General features: G+C 43.3%; 1 protein-coding gene across 1 annotated transcript in view; it reads right to left on the bottom strand.

Moving 5' to 3' along the window:
* RND3 (Rho family GTPase 3) overlaps nt 1-15,388 on the bottom strand; it is a 32,464-nt gene extending 17,076 nt beyond the window's left edge. Inside the window, exons 1-3 of the mRNA XM_042458508.1 lie at nt 15,315-15,388; nt 13,435-13,573; nt 12,129-12,216 (exon numbers count right to left, since the gene is read on the bottom strand). Of these exons, the coding sequence (XP_042314442.1) occupies nt 12,129-12,216; nt 13,435-13,573; nt 15,315-15,388 (301 nt within the window). The remainder of the gene's footprint in view (nt 1-12,128; nt 12,217-13,434; nt 13,574-15,314) is intronic.
* Nucleotides 15,389-17,103: the final 1,715 nt, after the last annotated feature.

Genomic DNA, 17,103 nt, shown 5'->3' with positions numbered 1-17,103 from the left:
GGGAAAAAATCCTGCTATTACAATGCTACATGCTGAGACAAGTAGAGGCAGTTTTCATATAAAGACAAGCTGGCATTCTTCTCTGGGAAAGAATGTGAGTCCATGAATGAGCAGTTTTAAGTGCATCCTTTAAGAGAATATAGAAATTGCATACTTTACCAGCAATACATTTTCTGATTTCTTTCAGACAGCAATAGTGGCATCCTTTATCACTGCCCAAAGAAAGAACAGCTAGAAACAAAAAGCTGCTGGGATAGAATTCAATAGGGCATTTCATCATTCCAATCTCCTTACCAGATGAAAATCCTCAGAGCCTGAGGAATCTTGGGAATGCACATCAAGTCTAAACAGATTCTTTTCAATGCAGCTCAATAGCACTCTGTTCCATCTCTTTCCACAAGATGGTTAAAGAAAATTTGAAACTGGGCCCAAAGGAGAGAGAATGCACAGACTGAATGCCCAGATTGATGCAATAACTGTTACGCCAACAAAGCTTCAGATCCAAATTCTGTCTCTGTCTCTCTCTCACACACACACAAGCTTCAAAGAAATTATGAATACAAATGCAGCAGTGATACAGGTTTGGCTCCAGAGTATGCATCCAGACACCTTCATTCTATAGTATGCCCTAATTATATATTCATATCAGCCTGATTCAAAATGGCAATTTAAATCAACTAAATGCACATAGAACACAGTAGACATGTGGCCCCTTAGAGAACTCTCATCCTCATTATCCCTCATCACTGGGTGCACAGTCGAAAAACTTTCAGAGGACTACATGTTCTCCATTCTGTCATAATTTAAAATCTCAGACATGAGAGAAGCATGATAATGCATTGTATTCAGGCATCATGTTTACAGCAGAGCCTAGACCAATCTACTGATTTCAATGAATCTACTCTGAACACTAACATGAGGATAGTACAAGCCATTATATTCCCCATCACCATGCACGTGGATAGTTAAGAAAGCAAATGTGAGAGATGAACAGCAAAGAAAGTGAATATGAAAAAAACTCATTTGAGATGTTGTGCTGGAGAAAAGTACTGAGAATACTGTGGATGGCCAAGATGTTTAGAACAGATCAAGGCTGAACTTTGGCTGGAGGCAAAGGTGACTAAATTGAGGCTGTTGTACTCTGGTCACATGATGAGGGAAAAATAAATAATTAGAAAAGACAATGATACTAGGAAAGGTGGAAGGCAGTAGAAAAAGAGGAAGACTATAAGCCAGATGGTTAGACTCGATCAAGGAAGTCATGGGCCTGGGCCTGCAGGACTTGAGCAGAGCAACCGAGGACAGGGGTTTAGGAGATGTCTCATCTACAGAGCCACCATGAGTCAAAGTCAATTTGAGGGCAGTTAACAACAACAAACTCTAAGCATGACTAACAGCAAAACTAGGGTTTCTATGCCACACTCACCATGAAGCCAGTGCTTGCGGTCCCAACCACTTCTGACTACTTCCAGGGAAGATCCATGGAGTTTTTTTTTTTGTCCTTAACCCAAACTAAGCAAAGTCTGGGGAAATCCTGTGTTTCCCAGAAATTCTGGAATGCCCTCTCCTTCTTTTGGCATGTGGACACTGGGACTGGGTCTGATTCAACCTGACCCAGTTGTCCACACACTAAGATCCACACAGGGAAAGGGGATAGCCTGTTTGTGGAGCCATCGCTGCCACTGCTTCCCCACAGGCAAAAATTCCATGTACGCCTGCCTGGTACACCACCAATTATGCTGAGATCAGAAAGAGAAGTCTGGACTCCTTGCTAATCACTTGTCTGGTCAGCCATTTCTCACCTCAGCAGAAGTGGCAGCATGTTAGGCCTGGTGTGTGTGTGTGTGTGTGTGGTCACCATTGTGGTTGGTCCAGAGCATAATGCTCTAGACTGGGACAGGTGTAGATAACCCCCTAGATTGTTAAGTAAGTGCCAGAAAATACATAGCTGGGTTTCCTGGGAGCCACCAATTATGTTGTCTTTGTGTCCAAGTGAGACCGCTTTCTTCTTCTTTTTGTTACAAGTTGTAACGGGGCTTTCCATTATCTCCAATCCACAGAAGTTGTTTTTCCTCTTCCTCCTCAACGTTCAGGATGGGGTTTTTTTCCAGGTGCATTAGGTAGGGTTTGTTGTTAAGCCACCCCCTTTGGGCAATCTTTCTCCATGTCTCCTGTACTTCTCCCAACTCTAATGCTTCCTTTCATATGCCATTATCAGAGCACTTTTGTGCTAAAACAGGAGACACCGGAATAAAAAACAACCCAATAAAGCATTCAATGGAATTAAATTACAGAAGAGATGAAAAAGGGTGTCCGAAATTAGGGAAGAATTCCCAAAAGGGGGCACCTGAGCAATGATAATAGGAAACAGTAAGTAGTAAAGCCATCTTCTTTGCCACCAGCCAGGGTAAAGGGATAACTGCAGGTATGTAATCAAAGTCCAACTGGGGAGAGGGCAGGGCTGTGAAGGAAGTTAGTGAATAGGTAACACCCATGCTAGTCATGATACTCGTAACCTCACTGGTGAGACTGCCCATAAACTTTGTGGAATGTACTCTGGCAATCCATGCACACATGACAATCTTCTCAGCGTTTTTGGAAAATAGCAGCAGCAGCAGCAGCACCACCACAGAAGCCCTCAAAATCAGTGTGTGTGTGTGGGGGGGGGGGGGAGACATACATAGTTACAACCAGGAAATGCGCCAGAATACAGGTAATGTTGCATGGATTGTGGAACTAATCACCATATCTAAAACCACAATAAACACAATGCTCCAATAGAAATGCCCAAGTGGATCTGTCCTAAGCCTCAAATGAACACTAAAGGCTCCTCACTGGAGCTGTTAAAACAACCACCGAGTCTTTCGTCAAGCTGGAGTTTCTGATCCACTCTGCTTCCTGATCTGGTGGCAATCTCAGGTGGTGACTGAGCAACATGTTATATTTAGATACACGTGTCAAGCGGTACAGTTCTACTACTAATGGACTCGTAAATTTTCTGTCGAAACACAGACTTAATTGGCAAGGGAACTCTGTGAACTTCTTTTTATGAGGAGGCCTAAGAATCTTCTCAGCATTTACAGTTCCCAGGATTCGTGGGGAGGGGGAAGAAACTATGGGCCTTAAACGGCTATGGAGATCAGGAAATGAGCAACATGTGGCCCTCCAGATGTTGTTGGACTGAATCCATCCCCCTCAGTAGGCTAAGACTGATGGGATTTGCAGCCCAACAACATCAGAAAAATCACCTTTCCCATCCCTACACCAGACATCTGCAGTATTGTTTTGTTCCCTACAAATAGTTTCCTGAGAATGTTAACACCATACTCAAATACTTTTAATGCATAAAAACGAACCGGAACTTAAGAAAATGGGTCTGCCATCACTATACTGCGCCATAGGTGATAACAACTGTAACATGAGTAAGCAACACACACTTCTCTCCATGCAGTCCAAGCAAGAGGTTCCCCTCCTCTCTCTCTCCCTGCCCTACACCACAGTTGGGGATTCTCCTCTAACAGCCAATAGCTGTGGATTATCAATCTGCGCCACAGAAAATGCTATCATTTCCATTTCTTACAGAGCAGTGTCAAAAAGTTCTATAATGACAGAGAATAATAACCTATGGTCACTGGTTGGTTTAGATATGTGTCAGTGACCTCAGGGCTAAAGGCTGTCTCCTTCATTCCCATTACCAATTCCCTAAGCTGGCCAGTTATCAGTTTACCTGTTCATCTCCACGGCTCTGCTGGGCAAAGCGTTTCTTAAAATCCAATTAAGCTTTGGTGGCTGGCTTTTAAATCAAGAATCTGGGCAGGCATAAAGTCAATTGCATTGATCACTGTAATGGAAGCAGGCAACTTTTCTATTTTCAGGATACAATAAGCGTTACAAGATTTCATTTCAGTGGTTTCAGGATGATAGACTTATTCAGACATTTGAAAATCATGCTCTAAGTAAGAAGTAAATAGGATACTTGTTGAGGAAGTGATGCTTCTCACACCCAGTTCCTGAACAAAAAGTTTAAAAAGAAATTGACAATCCTCATATTTTGTAGCTGAGTTACATTGGATTCCAGAAACTTAGTGATCAATTGCCAAAGGTAAGAAGAAGGAGGGTGACGTTATAGGCACCCATGTTATATGATACTCCAAAATATTGGGACTTCCACAAAATGCTTTAGGGGTAAAACAGCTTGTCCAACCTATAATCCATTCTGCATAGAATGGCAGCCAGAGTGAGCAGTACTATCACTGCCAAGTCCATCTGCTTTGAAGTTATGACATTCTTCAGGTTTTAATTACATGCCATCTCCAAGCTATGCCACCATGAGTATTCTTGGTAAGAATATTGCACCCAAATTTTCATTTTAGCCTTACTCAATTTTCTACTGTTTACAAAGCATAAAGAATATCATTAAGCTCACAGATGGTGCCTTTTGCAACACAGGTTTACTGGGCAACTGTGAAATTGGAATGCTTTAAAAGTCCATTTTAATGAGAGAATATAAAACATGTGCTTCTGCTTTGATAGGATATTCAGCAGAAGCTGGAAACAGGTCAATGATCTTTATGGTTTCCATTAGACAGAATCTCAAGGTGCTTTGAGTTCCAAATGAAATATTACTCTGAAATGATCTTGCTAAAAATGAGCTCATTTACTGCTATAGCGCACCATATCAATTTGACTACAGAAATATGTATCATTTACTGAAAATTATTCTTCAGCTACTATGATGTGGGGGAAAGGGGGAATGATACACATGATAACCTACCCAACTGTGTTAAATTCCAAATCTTTGTGGGACTAAGATTCTGGTCATATCACCAAAATACCCTTCCAAGTAGAGATGCATCTACCCATGTGGTACAGGATGAAAACATTCTGTATACCCACGCTACATTATCTTGCTATACATTGTAAATCATTCATCTGGGGCATATGTTGCACAAAAGCATGAACATCAAGTATTTGTGACCTATCTGAACAGAAGCAGGAGTGATTCAATTTAGGTCTATCTATAGCCTAGAAACAGGACCACATGCATAGTTTGCTTTCTTCTTCTGAAATAATATCCTTCTCCATGCTGGTGAACATACAGTTGGCCATTGGTATCCACTGGGGTTTGGTTCGAGGACCACTACCCCATGGATACCAACATCTGTAGATGCTCAGGTCCTATTATACACAATGGGATAGTAAAATGTTGTCCCTTATATAAAATGGCAAAATCAAGTTTGTATTTTGGAATTTATATTATTTTTATATATATTTTCAAGCTGTGCATAAAGAATTCATGATATGGAGGGCTAACTGCATTAACAAGTGGTCACATTACACAAAAACACTTGGGGTTAAATATGTAATCTAGGACGCACTATAGCCGCACTCTCAGATCCTGTGGCATACCTATTAAAAAGCTTGACCACCAATACTGTAAAACAGGAGAATAGGATCATTAGCTTTCCAGAGATGTTGGACTATAACTAACTTCCAGAATCCCTTTGAGTCCCATTTGGGAGAAAAGTGAGATACAAATCAAACCAACAGATGAACAGTCAATGACCATGCTGGATGGGACTGACTGAAGCTGGAGAACCAAAGGTTCTCCATGTTGTACCACTGAATACAGTGTATACTGCTGCAGTGTTTCACTGGGCCACTGTATTTTACTGGGCCAACCACAAAATGATGTGCAAGTTTCCACAGGAAAGACTCCAAACCTCAGAGTCTATGAATTACTCTTTAACAGTTTTCAGTTAGGTCAGGTTTGGACAGAGTTCCAAAGATTTCAACTTGTGCTCTTTCATCTGTGGACCTTTGCTACTCAATTACAACAGGAGTAGAATCACATCTTTAAGTGATATACTGTATATACATGTGAAAGTCAGACAGCCATTAGCTTCATTTAGTTATGAACATGGGCCATTTAGAAATCTTCACTGAAGACAAGTGATGACTTAAGGGAGACACAACCATTTAATGGGAATACTAGAGACTAATGAAGTCATATCATGATGTCTAGGGAGTACCACTATCAAATTCAGCAGGCATGTTAAGGAAAAGTTATCTCCTGAGAGGTATCATTAAATGTGGGTCATTATTTTCTTCTGTGGTTTTCAATATTGAGCACAGTAAATGTGATCCAGTAATATAATCTTTCATGAATTTCTATCATTGTGGTTGTATGTTCTAAACCAGGGGTAGGCAACCTGCAGCCCGCGGGCCGGATGCGGCCCGGCGAGGCCTTGGGACTGGCCCCAGCCCGGTCCTGCCGCCGATTGCCACCGGGGCCTTTGGCGTCTCGTGCGAGGGGCATGGTGGGGCAATTGTCTATAGAAGCCTCAGAAACATGCATTTATCTTAACATTTTTTAAAAAATCAGCAATTTTTTCCCATGTCCTCCATTTTTTATTTAAAAAGTGCCCTCCATTTGAAAATTTTGTCCTACATTTGTCCCGGTTTATTTATTTATTTAATTTTTTAAAAATTATTTAATTATTTGTTTTTTGGCTTCAGCCCCCCAGTTGTCTGAGGGACAGCAACCCGGCCCCCGGCTCAAAACGGTTGCCTACCCCTGTTCTAAACACTGCAATATTGCTGCCAAAATAAAATTAAAGTGCAAAATCTCATTCTACCAGTCAAAATGAAGAAACTCTTGTTGCATTCAAAAATTTCTAGATTGCTAACCTTTGCCTTCACTAAAAAAAAGTATGATTGTCCCCAATGAAAGGTAATAACAAAATACTGATATTCAAAAAATATAGCCATGTTAGCCTGTAGAATCAGTCTGTAGAGAGATATTGTAGCACCTTTGAGACTAACTGAAAGAAAAAAGTTAGCAGCATGAGCTCATCTGAGGAAGTAGACTGATGTCTACAAAAGCTCATGCTGCCAACTTCTTTCTTTCCATTAGTCTCAAAGATGCTACAAGCTCTCTCAACAAAATACTGATTATGTCATTGAACTTTATTGCCATTCAGCTACCCTCTTACCAGCTGTTGCAGTTGTGGCAAAGGGGCTGTGCAGACCGGCAGTTTGGGTTGGGTTAGGGGCAGAGTCAGTGTGTAGCGACTACATGACGCATGTCCTGGCTCCGCCTTCAAGGCAGTGTGACACTGCACGCTGCAGCACACAGCGCGCAGCGTCATGGTACTCCTCCTGCACAACGCAGCACAGCAACATCTCTAAATGGGCACTGACATGGGATTGTGGCTAGGTAGATTCTATTTAAATTGAGGTTAACCAGTAATAATTCTAAATCAATGGCATTTGCAAGGGTAGATGTATCTCATTTGTATCTAGAACCAAAAAGATAGGATAGATGGTGGTGTAGAGGTGATACGAAAGTAGGGCTCAGAAAAGTTATTCAGATGGGACTGCTGTAGTTCAAAAATTAACTTTCCAAGTTCTATCTGATATGAAGATAACCAACAGGTGTCAAAATGCATATTTGGGGAGAACAAAGTAGATGGAATCATGGATCATAAAGAAGTGTTTAAAAGTTTTGAGCCAAAGTTTTGCTTAAAGTCATTTTCCATTTTGCATGGAAATGAGTATACACTGTTCCATATGAAGACTTAAGGTGCATCTACATTGTAGAAATAATGCAGTTTGACACCACTTTAACTTCGATGGCTCTATCCAACTGAATCCTGGTATTTGTAGTTTCATGGGGCACAAGCACCCTTTGGCAGAGAAGTTCAAAGACCTTGCAAAACTACAAATTTCAGCATTCAAAACGATGTTGCTACAACACTTAACGTGGTGTCAAACTGCATTATTTTTACAGTGTAGATGCACCCTAAGAAGCAACAGCCCTTCTAAGTTTTGAACACACAAGAGAATCCACCATTAACTTCCAGAAACCAATTTCTACAACAGTGAGTTGTGTATGTCAGTTGAAGCCTAATTTAAAACATGTTTACTCAAAATAACTCCCACTGAATTCAATCGGACACTTAGCCCCTGGGCAATATCTACAATTAAACCCTTTATGCATTTTATATCCTACCCTTTTTCATACCTTATCCTGAAAGTGTGTTGTGAAAGCTGGTGCTTCTTGAAGGAAAATAAAATTAAAAAGCAAGTTTTGCATTAACTATGATTCTCTCCCTTTAATTTATTTCTTTCACCTTACCACTTCATGTTACTTCTCCTGCTATGGCAATAGGGGTAGGGTGGAGAACTGTGTGTTAAGTGCAGTGGAGCAAGAAAGGCAACAAGCTTTCCTGTGGTAGAAGTAGGTGGGAAGGTGGAATGAGAAGAAAAGAGGAAGGTAGAATGGGGGGGGGGGAACCAGAACAGTCAGCCTCCCAGCTGTCATCCACATCTGGAACAGAACACATTCCAATGATGCCAACAGCAGTAATGTGCTGTTAAGACCACCAAGCCAAGAACATAAAATAACTGGGTTCCCTCTCCCTTTTTCCCCCCCCCCCCAAAGATCTGTGCAAAGGCTGCCAAATTTACAAGACAAGCCCAGACTTGCCACTTTCATCCTTTTCTGCTGTCTTGAACTTCCCTTTCCTGCAGGATAGCCCTAGGTGACAGCAGACTTCATGTTTGGTGAATGTCAAGACAGTAAATTAGTAAATAAAAACCTTGCCATTGCAGTAATTCCTGAAATTCCTGCAGAGACCCAGAGGGACTTTTTGTTTCTATTGTACAGCAGGCATCTTCCCTTCAACTAGATTCTGCTTGTCTGCCCTCAGATAGATGCCTACTAACACACTGGGTGGTCTGGTCTCCCTCCCCTTACTGCATTTTTGCAGCCTTTAGGTAATGAGAGCCAGTGCATTCCCTTACTGGTTGTTCTCACCACCCTGGACATTCCTTTGTTTCTATTTCCTTGGGAGCCCCATTGAGCTCTTCCAGGGCTCTTTAATGTGCCATAAAATGCTACCAAATAGGGGGAAACTCTTCTTAGTACTGTACAGCCCTTTTCTCAGTCATTGGGTTTCTTTTGCAAGAGCTTTAAAACAAAAGCCCCTCAAAGACCATCATCAGCCCTCAACAGATATAGATATCTAACAGCCCACAGAGCACAGCAAGTTATCCTCTTGATACTTTTAGGATGGGTTTCTTAGGATGAATCTGATATACCAAGGACAGGAATTGTGTGGTTGAACTTCAGCATTCCTTGCCATTGGTTGTGCTGCTATTTCATAGAATCATAGAGTTGGAAGAGACCACTAGGGCCATCCAGTCCAACCCCCTGCCATGCAGGAAATCCAAATCAAAGCATCCCTGACAGATGGCCATCCAGCCTCTGTTTAAAGACCTCCAAGGAAGGAGACTCTATCACCCTCCGAGGGAGTGCATTCCATTGTCGAACAGCCCTTACTGTCAGGAAGTTCCTCCTAATGTTCAGGTGGAATCTCTTTTCCTGCAGCTTGCATCCATTGTTCCGGGTCCTGTTCTCTGGAGCAGCAGAAAACAAGCTTGCTCCCTCTTCAATATGACATCCCTTCAAATATTTAAACAGGGCGATCATATCACCTCTTAACCTTCTTTTCTCCAGGCTAAACATCCCCAGCTCCCTAAGTCGTTCCTCATAGGGCATGGTTTCCAGACCTTTCACCATTTTTGTCGCCCTCCTTTGGACACGCTCCAGTTTCTCAATGTCCTTTCTGAATTGTGGCGCCCAGAACTGAATATTTGCCCACATGTCTATCACAGACCCCAGCACAGGTCAGAACCAACGCATGGGATGATGTCTCCAAAACCAATTTTAACTAGAGTTTTGAAGGTCTTGCCTAAATAGATGTTCAAGTTGTAAACACTAAGTTCCACAGCTTAATGCTATAGTTCCCATTGGGATAGGTTCATGTAATACTGTCACTGACTACTTGTGCTTCACAAAGTGTGAAGCCCACACTGTTAAAATTGTGCCAACTGTATTACAGAGCTGTGACAGTTGTGTCACTAGCCTCTGAATCACAGAAGACAACACTCATTTACCTTTACTTCAGAATTTCATTCTCTCTCACACACACACAGTTTTGAACTGTCTTTCTTCACTTTTTGTATATGTAAGCCCCTGGGTTCAATGTGCAGTATATCTACCCTTTTCTATGCCTATGTGAAAAATGGCCATGTAATATTTAAGGAGATATATGCAACTTGTGGCCTATCAGATATTGAAGGATTGCTGCTCCCATCATCCCTCAACCTTGGCTCTGCACCCTAGGGCAGATGGGCATTGCAGTCCAACAGCATACAACAAGTTCTTAGTGGTAGAATTCAAAGATATAGCTATGTTAGTCTGTAGAATCAGTATGCAGAGAGGTCTTGTAGCATCTTAGAGACTAACTGAAAGAAAGAAGTTGGCAGCATACGTTTTCATACACTTAAGTCTACTTCCTCAGATGTATTTGGTCTCTAGGTTCCTGGTGTTCCAGGCAATCTTAAAATCTGTGAGGTATTTACTCATTTATTTTTATTTAAAGTACTGTAATATAAACCCCACCTGTCTCCCACTATGGGATGCACTTTGTTCTTCACTAGCCTTCCAAGACCTGCCAGTCAGCTGCAGGTTCAAAGTGGTGGATCAGACAGAAGTTTGAGCCAGCTAGCCAGTAAGCTCTCTATTGATTATGAAAACTTCAGATCCACATTGCAAGTTACTGAAGATAAGGAAGTTTATGCTCAGATCATGGAAGATTTAATTTTTGCAACTACAGATTTCTGAATAACTCAGCCGGCATGTCCATGCAACTTTTCTGAGTTTGGCCTTTGCCTAATTGAAGGCCATGTGTTTGTGGATAATGCTGTTCAAATAATCCAGCCAAAATTCAAAATGGCCTTGACTCTATTGCAAGTCACTACCAGTAACACAGTGAGCTAGCACAGCATAGTGGTGTGAGTGCTGAACTATGACCGACACCAAGGTTTGATTCCTTGCTCATCAATAAAACCTACTGGGTGACCTTGAGCAAGTCATACTCTCTCAGCCTCAGGGGAAGGCAACAGTAAACCTGCTGTGAACAAACCTTGTCAAGAAAACCCCATGATAGGTTTGCCTTAGGGTTGCCAGAAGCCGGAAATGACTTGAAAGCACACTACAACAAAAACCAGTAAGATATAAATTATACATGTCTCTGCATACAACAATGCCTGTTATAACCACTGTAAATCTTTCTCTCTCCTCCTCAGGCTTCCCTTACCATCTTGTTAGGGTCAGGTTTTATTTATTTATCTGTATCAGGCTCCCGAGGCAGCGTACAGATAAAAGCCAACTGAACCAATACAAAGATCAAAACATTTTAAAAACACTTTAGAATACTCTAAAAACTCCCAAAAGTGGTCTAAAAGCAATCCAAGAATCCAGTTCTGAAACAGTTAAAACAGCAATTGCAAACACTGAACACCATGCAGAACAGCACTATTTGGGTTGCCTGCTGGAAGCTTAGCAGAGATGGGGCCAGCCAGCTTAACTTCCTTGGGTTGAAAGCTTTCCCACCTTCTGCTGGTTTCCACGCAACTACCCACAAAAGTAACTTTATTCCCCAGCCCAGGCCCACTGGAATTCATAACATTTAGTGAAGGGCCCCATATGCACACATTCAGAGGGATATTTGAGGAGGGAGTAAGAGAGGAACAAGTGGAGGCGGGATCGCTAAGAAAAAATACACTTAACACACGTAGGCATTTGTGTAGTCAGTAATCTGCTTGTTTCTGTATAATCATGTATTACCAAAAGGAGAACACATGCTGGTTTTCACAGCAGTGGGTGACAAATATTAAAACGAAAAGCTTGCGACAGGCATTATAATAACCCGCTCCCATCTGTTCGGCTAATTATCACAAGAACCTTTGGAGAGAGTTATGAGAGGGGAAAGTCAGGTAACTGTAACTGCAATCACTAGACGGCAGAAACAGTGTACAGGAAAGAAAGAAAGAAAGAAAGAAAGAAAGAAAGAAAGAAAGAAAGCTGGGAGAAAAAGTCAGAAGGATTGATTTGGAAAAAAAAGAAAACCACTCAAGAAGCCTAATAGTTACTTCCTCTGCAGGGTGTTAACAGCGATTTTAACCATGGTTTATAATTACTGCACAGACCCAATATGAGTCACCCAAATGGTATGGAAACAGACCAGGCATTCCTGCTCCGAAAGCAGATCCCTTACCAGAGGTATCCCAGAGACTGAGCTCTATCCTTTGGGTGTCTATTTCAAAACTGGCCGTGTAATTCTCAAACACAGTGGGCACATAGTTCTGGGCAAGGGAAAAAAGAGAGAGAAAAGCACAGCATTAGCATCGCTTGGCCATTAGCAAGACATCCATTACATCATCATCATCAGATTGGAAGGACTGAGGAGTTATTGAGGAATAAGAGAGCTGCCCTCTTATTCTTCCAAATATTTATTTATTTCATTTTTATGCCACCTTTCTCCCAGAAAGGGACCCAAGGCGGCTCAGAAGATCAAAGACAATCACATATATTAAAACCATTTCCTACTCACTGAAGAGTTAAGACCACTTTCACATCCCACCATCTTCACTTTAATTCAAAGGGAGAACCTATACAGGCTGAGTCTCCCCTTATCAGGAATCCCAAAATCTGAAATGCTCCAGAATTGCCCACAAGGGTGGTTGAGACAGTGCTCCCTTGGGATCAATGCACACAAACTGTGTCTCCTGTACAAAATCATTTCAAAAAACACTGTGCCCAAAATCAACCTTCAGTCTGTGTGCATGAAGTGTACGCTAGACATAAATGAACGTTATGCTTAGATTTGGGTCTCATCTGTGAGAATGTCATCTCATTTGGCATTCACACAGGATCTGCTCTATATGTGTAGAGTATTGGTTTCAGCACTGGACTAGGACTCTGGGAGACCAGGGTTCGAATCCCAACTTGGCCTTGGAGACCCACTTGGGCAAGTCACACTCTCTCAGCCTCAGAGGATGCCAGATGAGATTTACCAAGAAATGTGACAGGTTTTTGCCTTAAAGAGTCGCCATAAATTGGAAGAAACTTGGAAGGCACACAAAGAACAACATGCAAACATCCCAACTTCTGCCCCCCCCCCCCCCCCAGCATTTCAGATGAGGGAGACTCAGAACTATAAGGGCAAAGAGGCATACTCCATTTAATACTGTACTTACAACTCCATATCACATCTCTGGTCCCCTTCTTCACCTGGGAAAGCCTTCTTTTAGGATGCTGTCCAGGAGGAGGAGGAGGAGGACCACAATGTCAGGCAGGACCCCTCTCTATGGGATTTCTTACTCCAAAACCTGAAGGGATCTCCCATCTTATTATTAAGAGAGCTTTTTCTTTATATAATATGTGTGGTGTTATGAGATTTCCCTTTGATTCCCTGTCTATGCAACATCTTCCTATATATATGCGCGCCCGAAAGCGGTCCCAAACCGGAGTCAGTGGTGCAGCGCGGAAAGCAAGGCGAGTTCCCGGGCAGCAGAACCTACCTCGGGAAGCAGTCCTTGGCGAAGACGTGGAGGAGGGCGGTCTTCCCGCACTGGGTGTCCCACCACCACGCATCTTGCACTTGACGTTCTGGTTGGGGTCCATGATGTTTTGCGGGAGTTTCTGGCTGGCTCTTCTTTCCTTCATTGAGGAGGGTGCCCTGCGCGCTTCGCCTCCGACGCTTTTTCCTCTAAATTCAAAACCAACCGGCACGAGAAGAGGAGAAGCCAAAGGGGAATGGAAAGGGAACGAGCCACTGAATCCTTATGTGCTGCTTCTTCTACTGCTTCGCCGTCTTCACTCCACGATCCTCGCAAGCCGCTTTGTTTCCCTCCTCCTGGCGCCGGCCTTTTATACCCCCCGCGGCTGACCAATCCCCGGAGGCCGGCGCCCCCGCCCCTCCTTTTTTGCCCTTTTATGGAAAGAGTCCCCCCCTCTCTCATCTCAATCTCCGTCTGGTCTCTCGCGTCGGCTCTATGGCGCCCCCTAGCGAAGAGGACCCGAGCCTAAGCGAGCGGAGGATTTGTTAGCCCAACGTTCGAGCCGCCCGAGACCCGGATGTGTCCGTTCAATTTCAAATTCACGCTTCTCAGTCAGCTCAAAATGGAGGGCTTTTTGTTTTCTTTTTGGAATTCCTCCTGATCAGAAGGTTTATTGAATGAAGGATGTGTCCTGGGAAAAGGAGGCCTCTGGTCACCTTGCTTTAAAGGCCATGGCTCCATCCCAGAGGACCTTGGGACTGAGTGAGCCAAGCAGCCCTCTTGGGCTGGGAAGGCTCAAGACCTTGTTAAAACTACAAATCCCAGGATTCCATAGAATGGAACCACAGCACTTGAAGGGCGTCTGTCACAATGCATTATTTCTACAGGAATTTACGCAGACCAAAGCTGGCCTGCATCCACACTGCAGAATTAATGTGGTTTGATGCTGTTTTAACTGCCATGCCACAATGCAATGGAATCCTGGGATTTGTAGTTTTGTGAAAAATCTGCACCTCCTCTGTCCAGTATGACCAGATGCCTCAACACAAAGAGGACAGTGGCCCACCAAAATGGAGGATGTTCAAGAAAATGGGGACATTCCCGAATAAACACTAGAAACACTCATATAAATGTAAATCCATGCATCGTAGTCATGTTCAAAATGGAGGACATTTTTGGAATTGCTCCAGGACAGAGGCTGAAAAGAAGGATGCTGGCGAAACGTCAGGAAGAAATCTTCTCAGAACATGGTCACATAGCCTGAAAACCCCACAAAAAAATGATGTTTGGTCACCTGGCCACACAATCAGAAATAATCCAGTTTCACACAACCAATTTTAACTGTTGTGTGGCTCAATGCTAGGGAATCCTGGGAAATGTAGTTTGTGAGACAATGAGCCATCTCTGTCAGAGAGCTCTGGTACCAAACTGAACTACGTTCCCAGGACTCCCTAGCCTGAGCCAGGGCAGTTAAGCGACCTCAACACTGAATTCTTGCCGCAGCTATGTTTTGGGCCCCTGTCTCTGTAAGAAAGGTCTGTGCAGTCACAATTACAAATCCAGGATTTCCGCAGCAGGGAGCTACAAAAATGGTGTCAAGCCACGTCAGTTTCTACAGTATAGAAATGTACCCTAGGAGAAACGAACCAAATCCATAGTTTTTAAACAAACTAAAACATAGTTTCCCCTCATAGTTTTTTGTGGAGCTATGTGGGTGTTTCTAGAATGTTTCTTCCTGACGTTTCACCAGATCGTGGCTTGGCTGGCATCATCATCACTTTCTCTGAATGGCCAGCCACAGATGCTGCGAAACATCAGAAGAAACTCTAGAACAGGCCACCATAGCCCGAAAAACCCACAACAAAACTATGGATGTCCGGCCATGAAGCCTTTGACTTCACATAGTCCCCCTCTCTGCCGTGTCCACAGCAAAAGCAGCAGCCCCCAGAAGCGCTTTGGCCGAGAGTGGCGCCATGGCACAAACATGGAGAGAAATACACAAAAAAGCTGATGAAGAATGTGGCGAGAAAACTCCTCTTCCTCCCTCTCTACACTATAAAACAATGCATTTGGACCGACTTTAACTGCCATGGCTGCACCGACCCATAATCATAGGATTTGTAGTTGTGTGAGACCCAACACTACTTTGGCAGAGAAGGCTGAAGACCTGTAAAATACAAATTTCGGAATTCGTAGGATGGAACTATAGCACTTAAAATGCTGTTAAACTGCATTATTTACTAAGTGTAGACGCACCCTCCGCGTGTGTGTGTGTATGTATGTATGTATGTATGTATGTATGTTTTTTCTCTCTCACACACACACCTCCACCTTGCCAATCCTGGACATCGATTCTTGGGGGAAAAATTGTTTTGCGTTCTTATATGGGTTGAGTCTACACTTATCTGAAATGCTTAGGACCGCGACTGTGTGAATTCCTATACAGTTGGCCCCCCCATTGTGGCCTTGACGTTTGTGGATTGATTATTGCAGTTTTGATTAATAGTTATCTCTAGGATCTTTAAGTCCCTCGGCGCACTCGCCAGAAGATGACCATGTAGTTGTGCTGGAGAACCTAGCGGTTCCTAGAGAAAACACTTCTCGGACTTGAAGTCTCCAGCATGATTTCATGGTCAAATTCTGGTGCTGACACATGGAGTTGCACTGAGGAGCTGGAGATTCCTAGAGAGGTGTTCTCTCAGGTAAAAAGAATAGTGCATTGTTTTTTTAATTTGCATTTTTTCCAGATTCATGGAGATCCTCACCCCTAACCCCAGCGAATATGGAGGGACCCTGTATTGCTTTATACATTCTAATGAATATCTTGGAGTGATTGGCCAAGTTTAAACAGAAAATTCATTTGTGTTTCAAATTGGCCTTATGGACATAGCCGGAAGTAACTTATATCTAATATTTGCAATAATCTTGTGTATGAAACAAAGTTTGTGTACACTGAACCATCCAAAAGCAAGTGTTGCTATCCTAGCCACCATGAAAAAAGATTTGGTTATTGAAATTTTCAGATTTCCAAATATGTATAAGGAGCCTCAACATGTAATAATAAGATGCCCTGGAAATGTGCACATGCACAACTTGAGGTGTGGTGTGTGGGGGGGGGGAATGCAGTTTATATCCAAAAGAAAGAGATATCCTTAAAGGAAGATTGCTCTGATGATTTGAAGACTAATGCACATTTGTTGTTGTGCCAACAAGTGATTCCAAATTATGACAAAGCTAGAGGCCATTCACATTACAATTTACCCCATTCTGAAATCGATCTTGCACTGAAGTTCATATTGGATCCGAAATCCTTCACAATCCTGTCAGGGGCTTGCACAAGGAAATGCCCTTTACCCCGGGGTATCCAGATCGGGCTAAAATCCGTCTTTTCCCAAAAGATTCGGCGTTGCCCAAATTGGAACTTGCCCTCGATCTGATCGGAGCAAATAGGTAGGGAGTAGGGTCAGGGCGGGCGAGCAGAGGTCAGAGCATTCCCTCCCATCCATCAGGAAGGGAGGAGGGAGGAGGAGGAGGAGGCAGGAGGAGGAGGAGGAGGAGGAGGAGGGAGGGAGGGGGACGGGAGGGAGGGGGGGGCGGGGGGGGGGAGCGGGCGGACGGGGGTGGCGGGGCCGGGGGGGGGGGGGGGAGGGGGGGGAGGGAGGCGGGGGGGGGCGGGAGGAAGGAGGAGGG

This window comes from Sceloporus undulatus, chromosome 1 (assembly GCF_019175285.1).
Source record: "Sceloporus undulatus isolate JIND9_A2432 ecotype Alabama chromosome 1, SceUnd_v1.1, whole genome shotgun sequence".
Lineage (NCBI taxonomy): Eukaryota > Metazoa > Chordata > Lepidosauria > Squamata > Phrynosomatidae > Sceloporus > Sceloporus undulatus.
The sequence above is the reverse complement of the archived record's forward strand: the minus strand, read 5'-3'. Positions and strand labels throughout refer to the sequence as shown.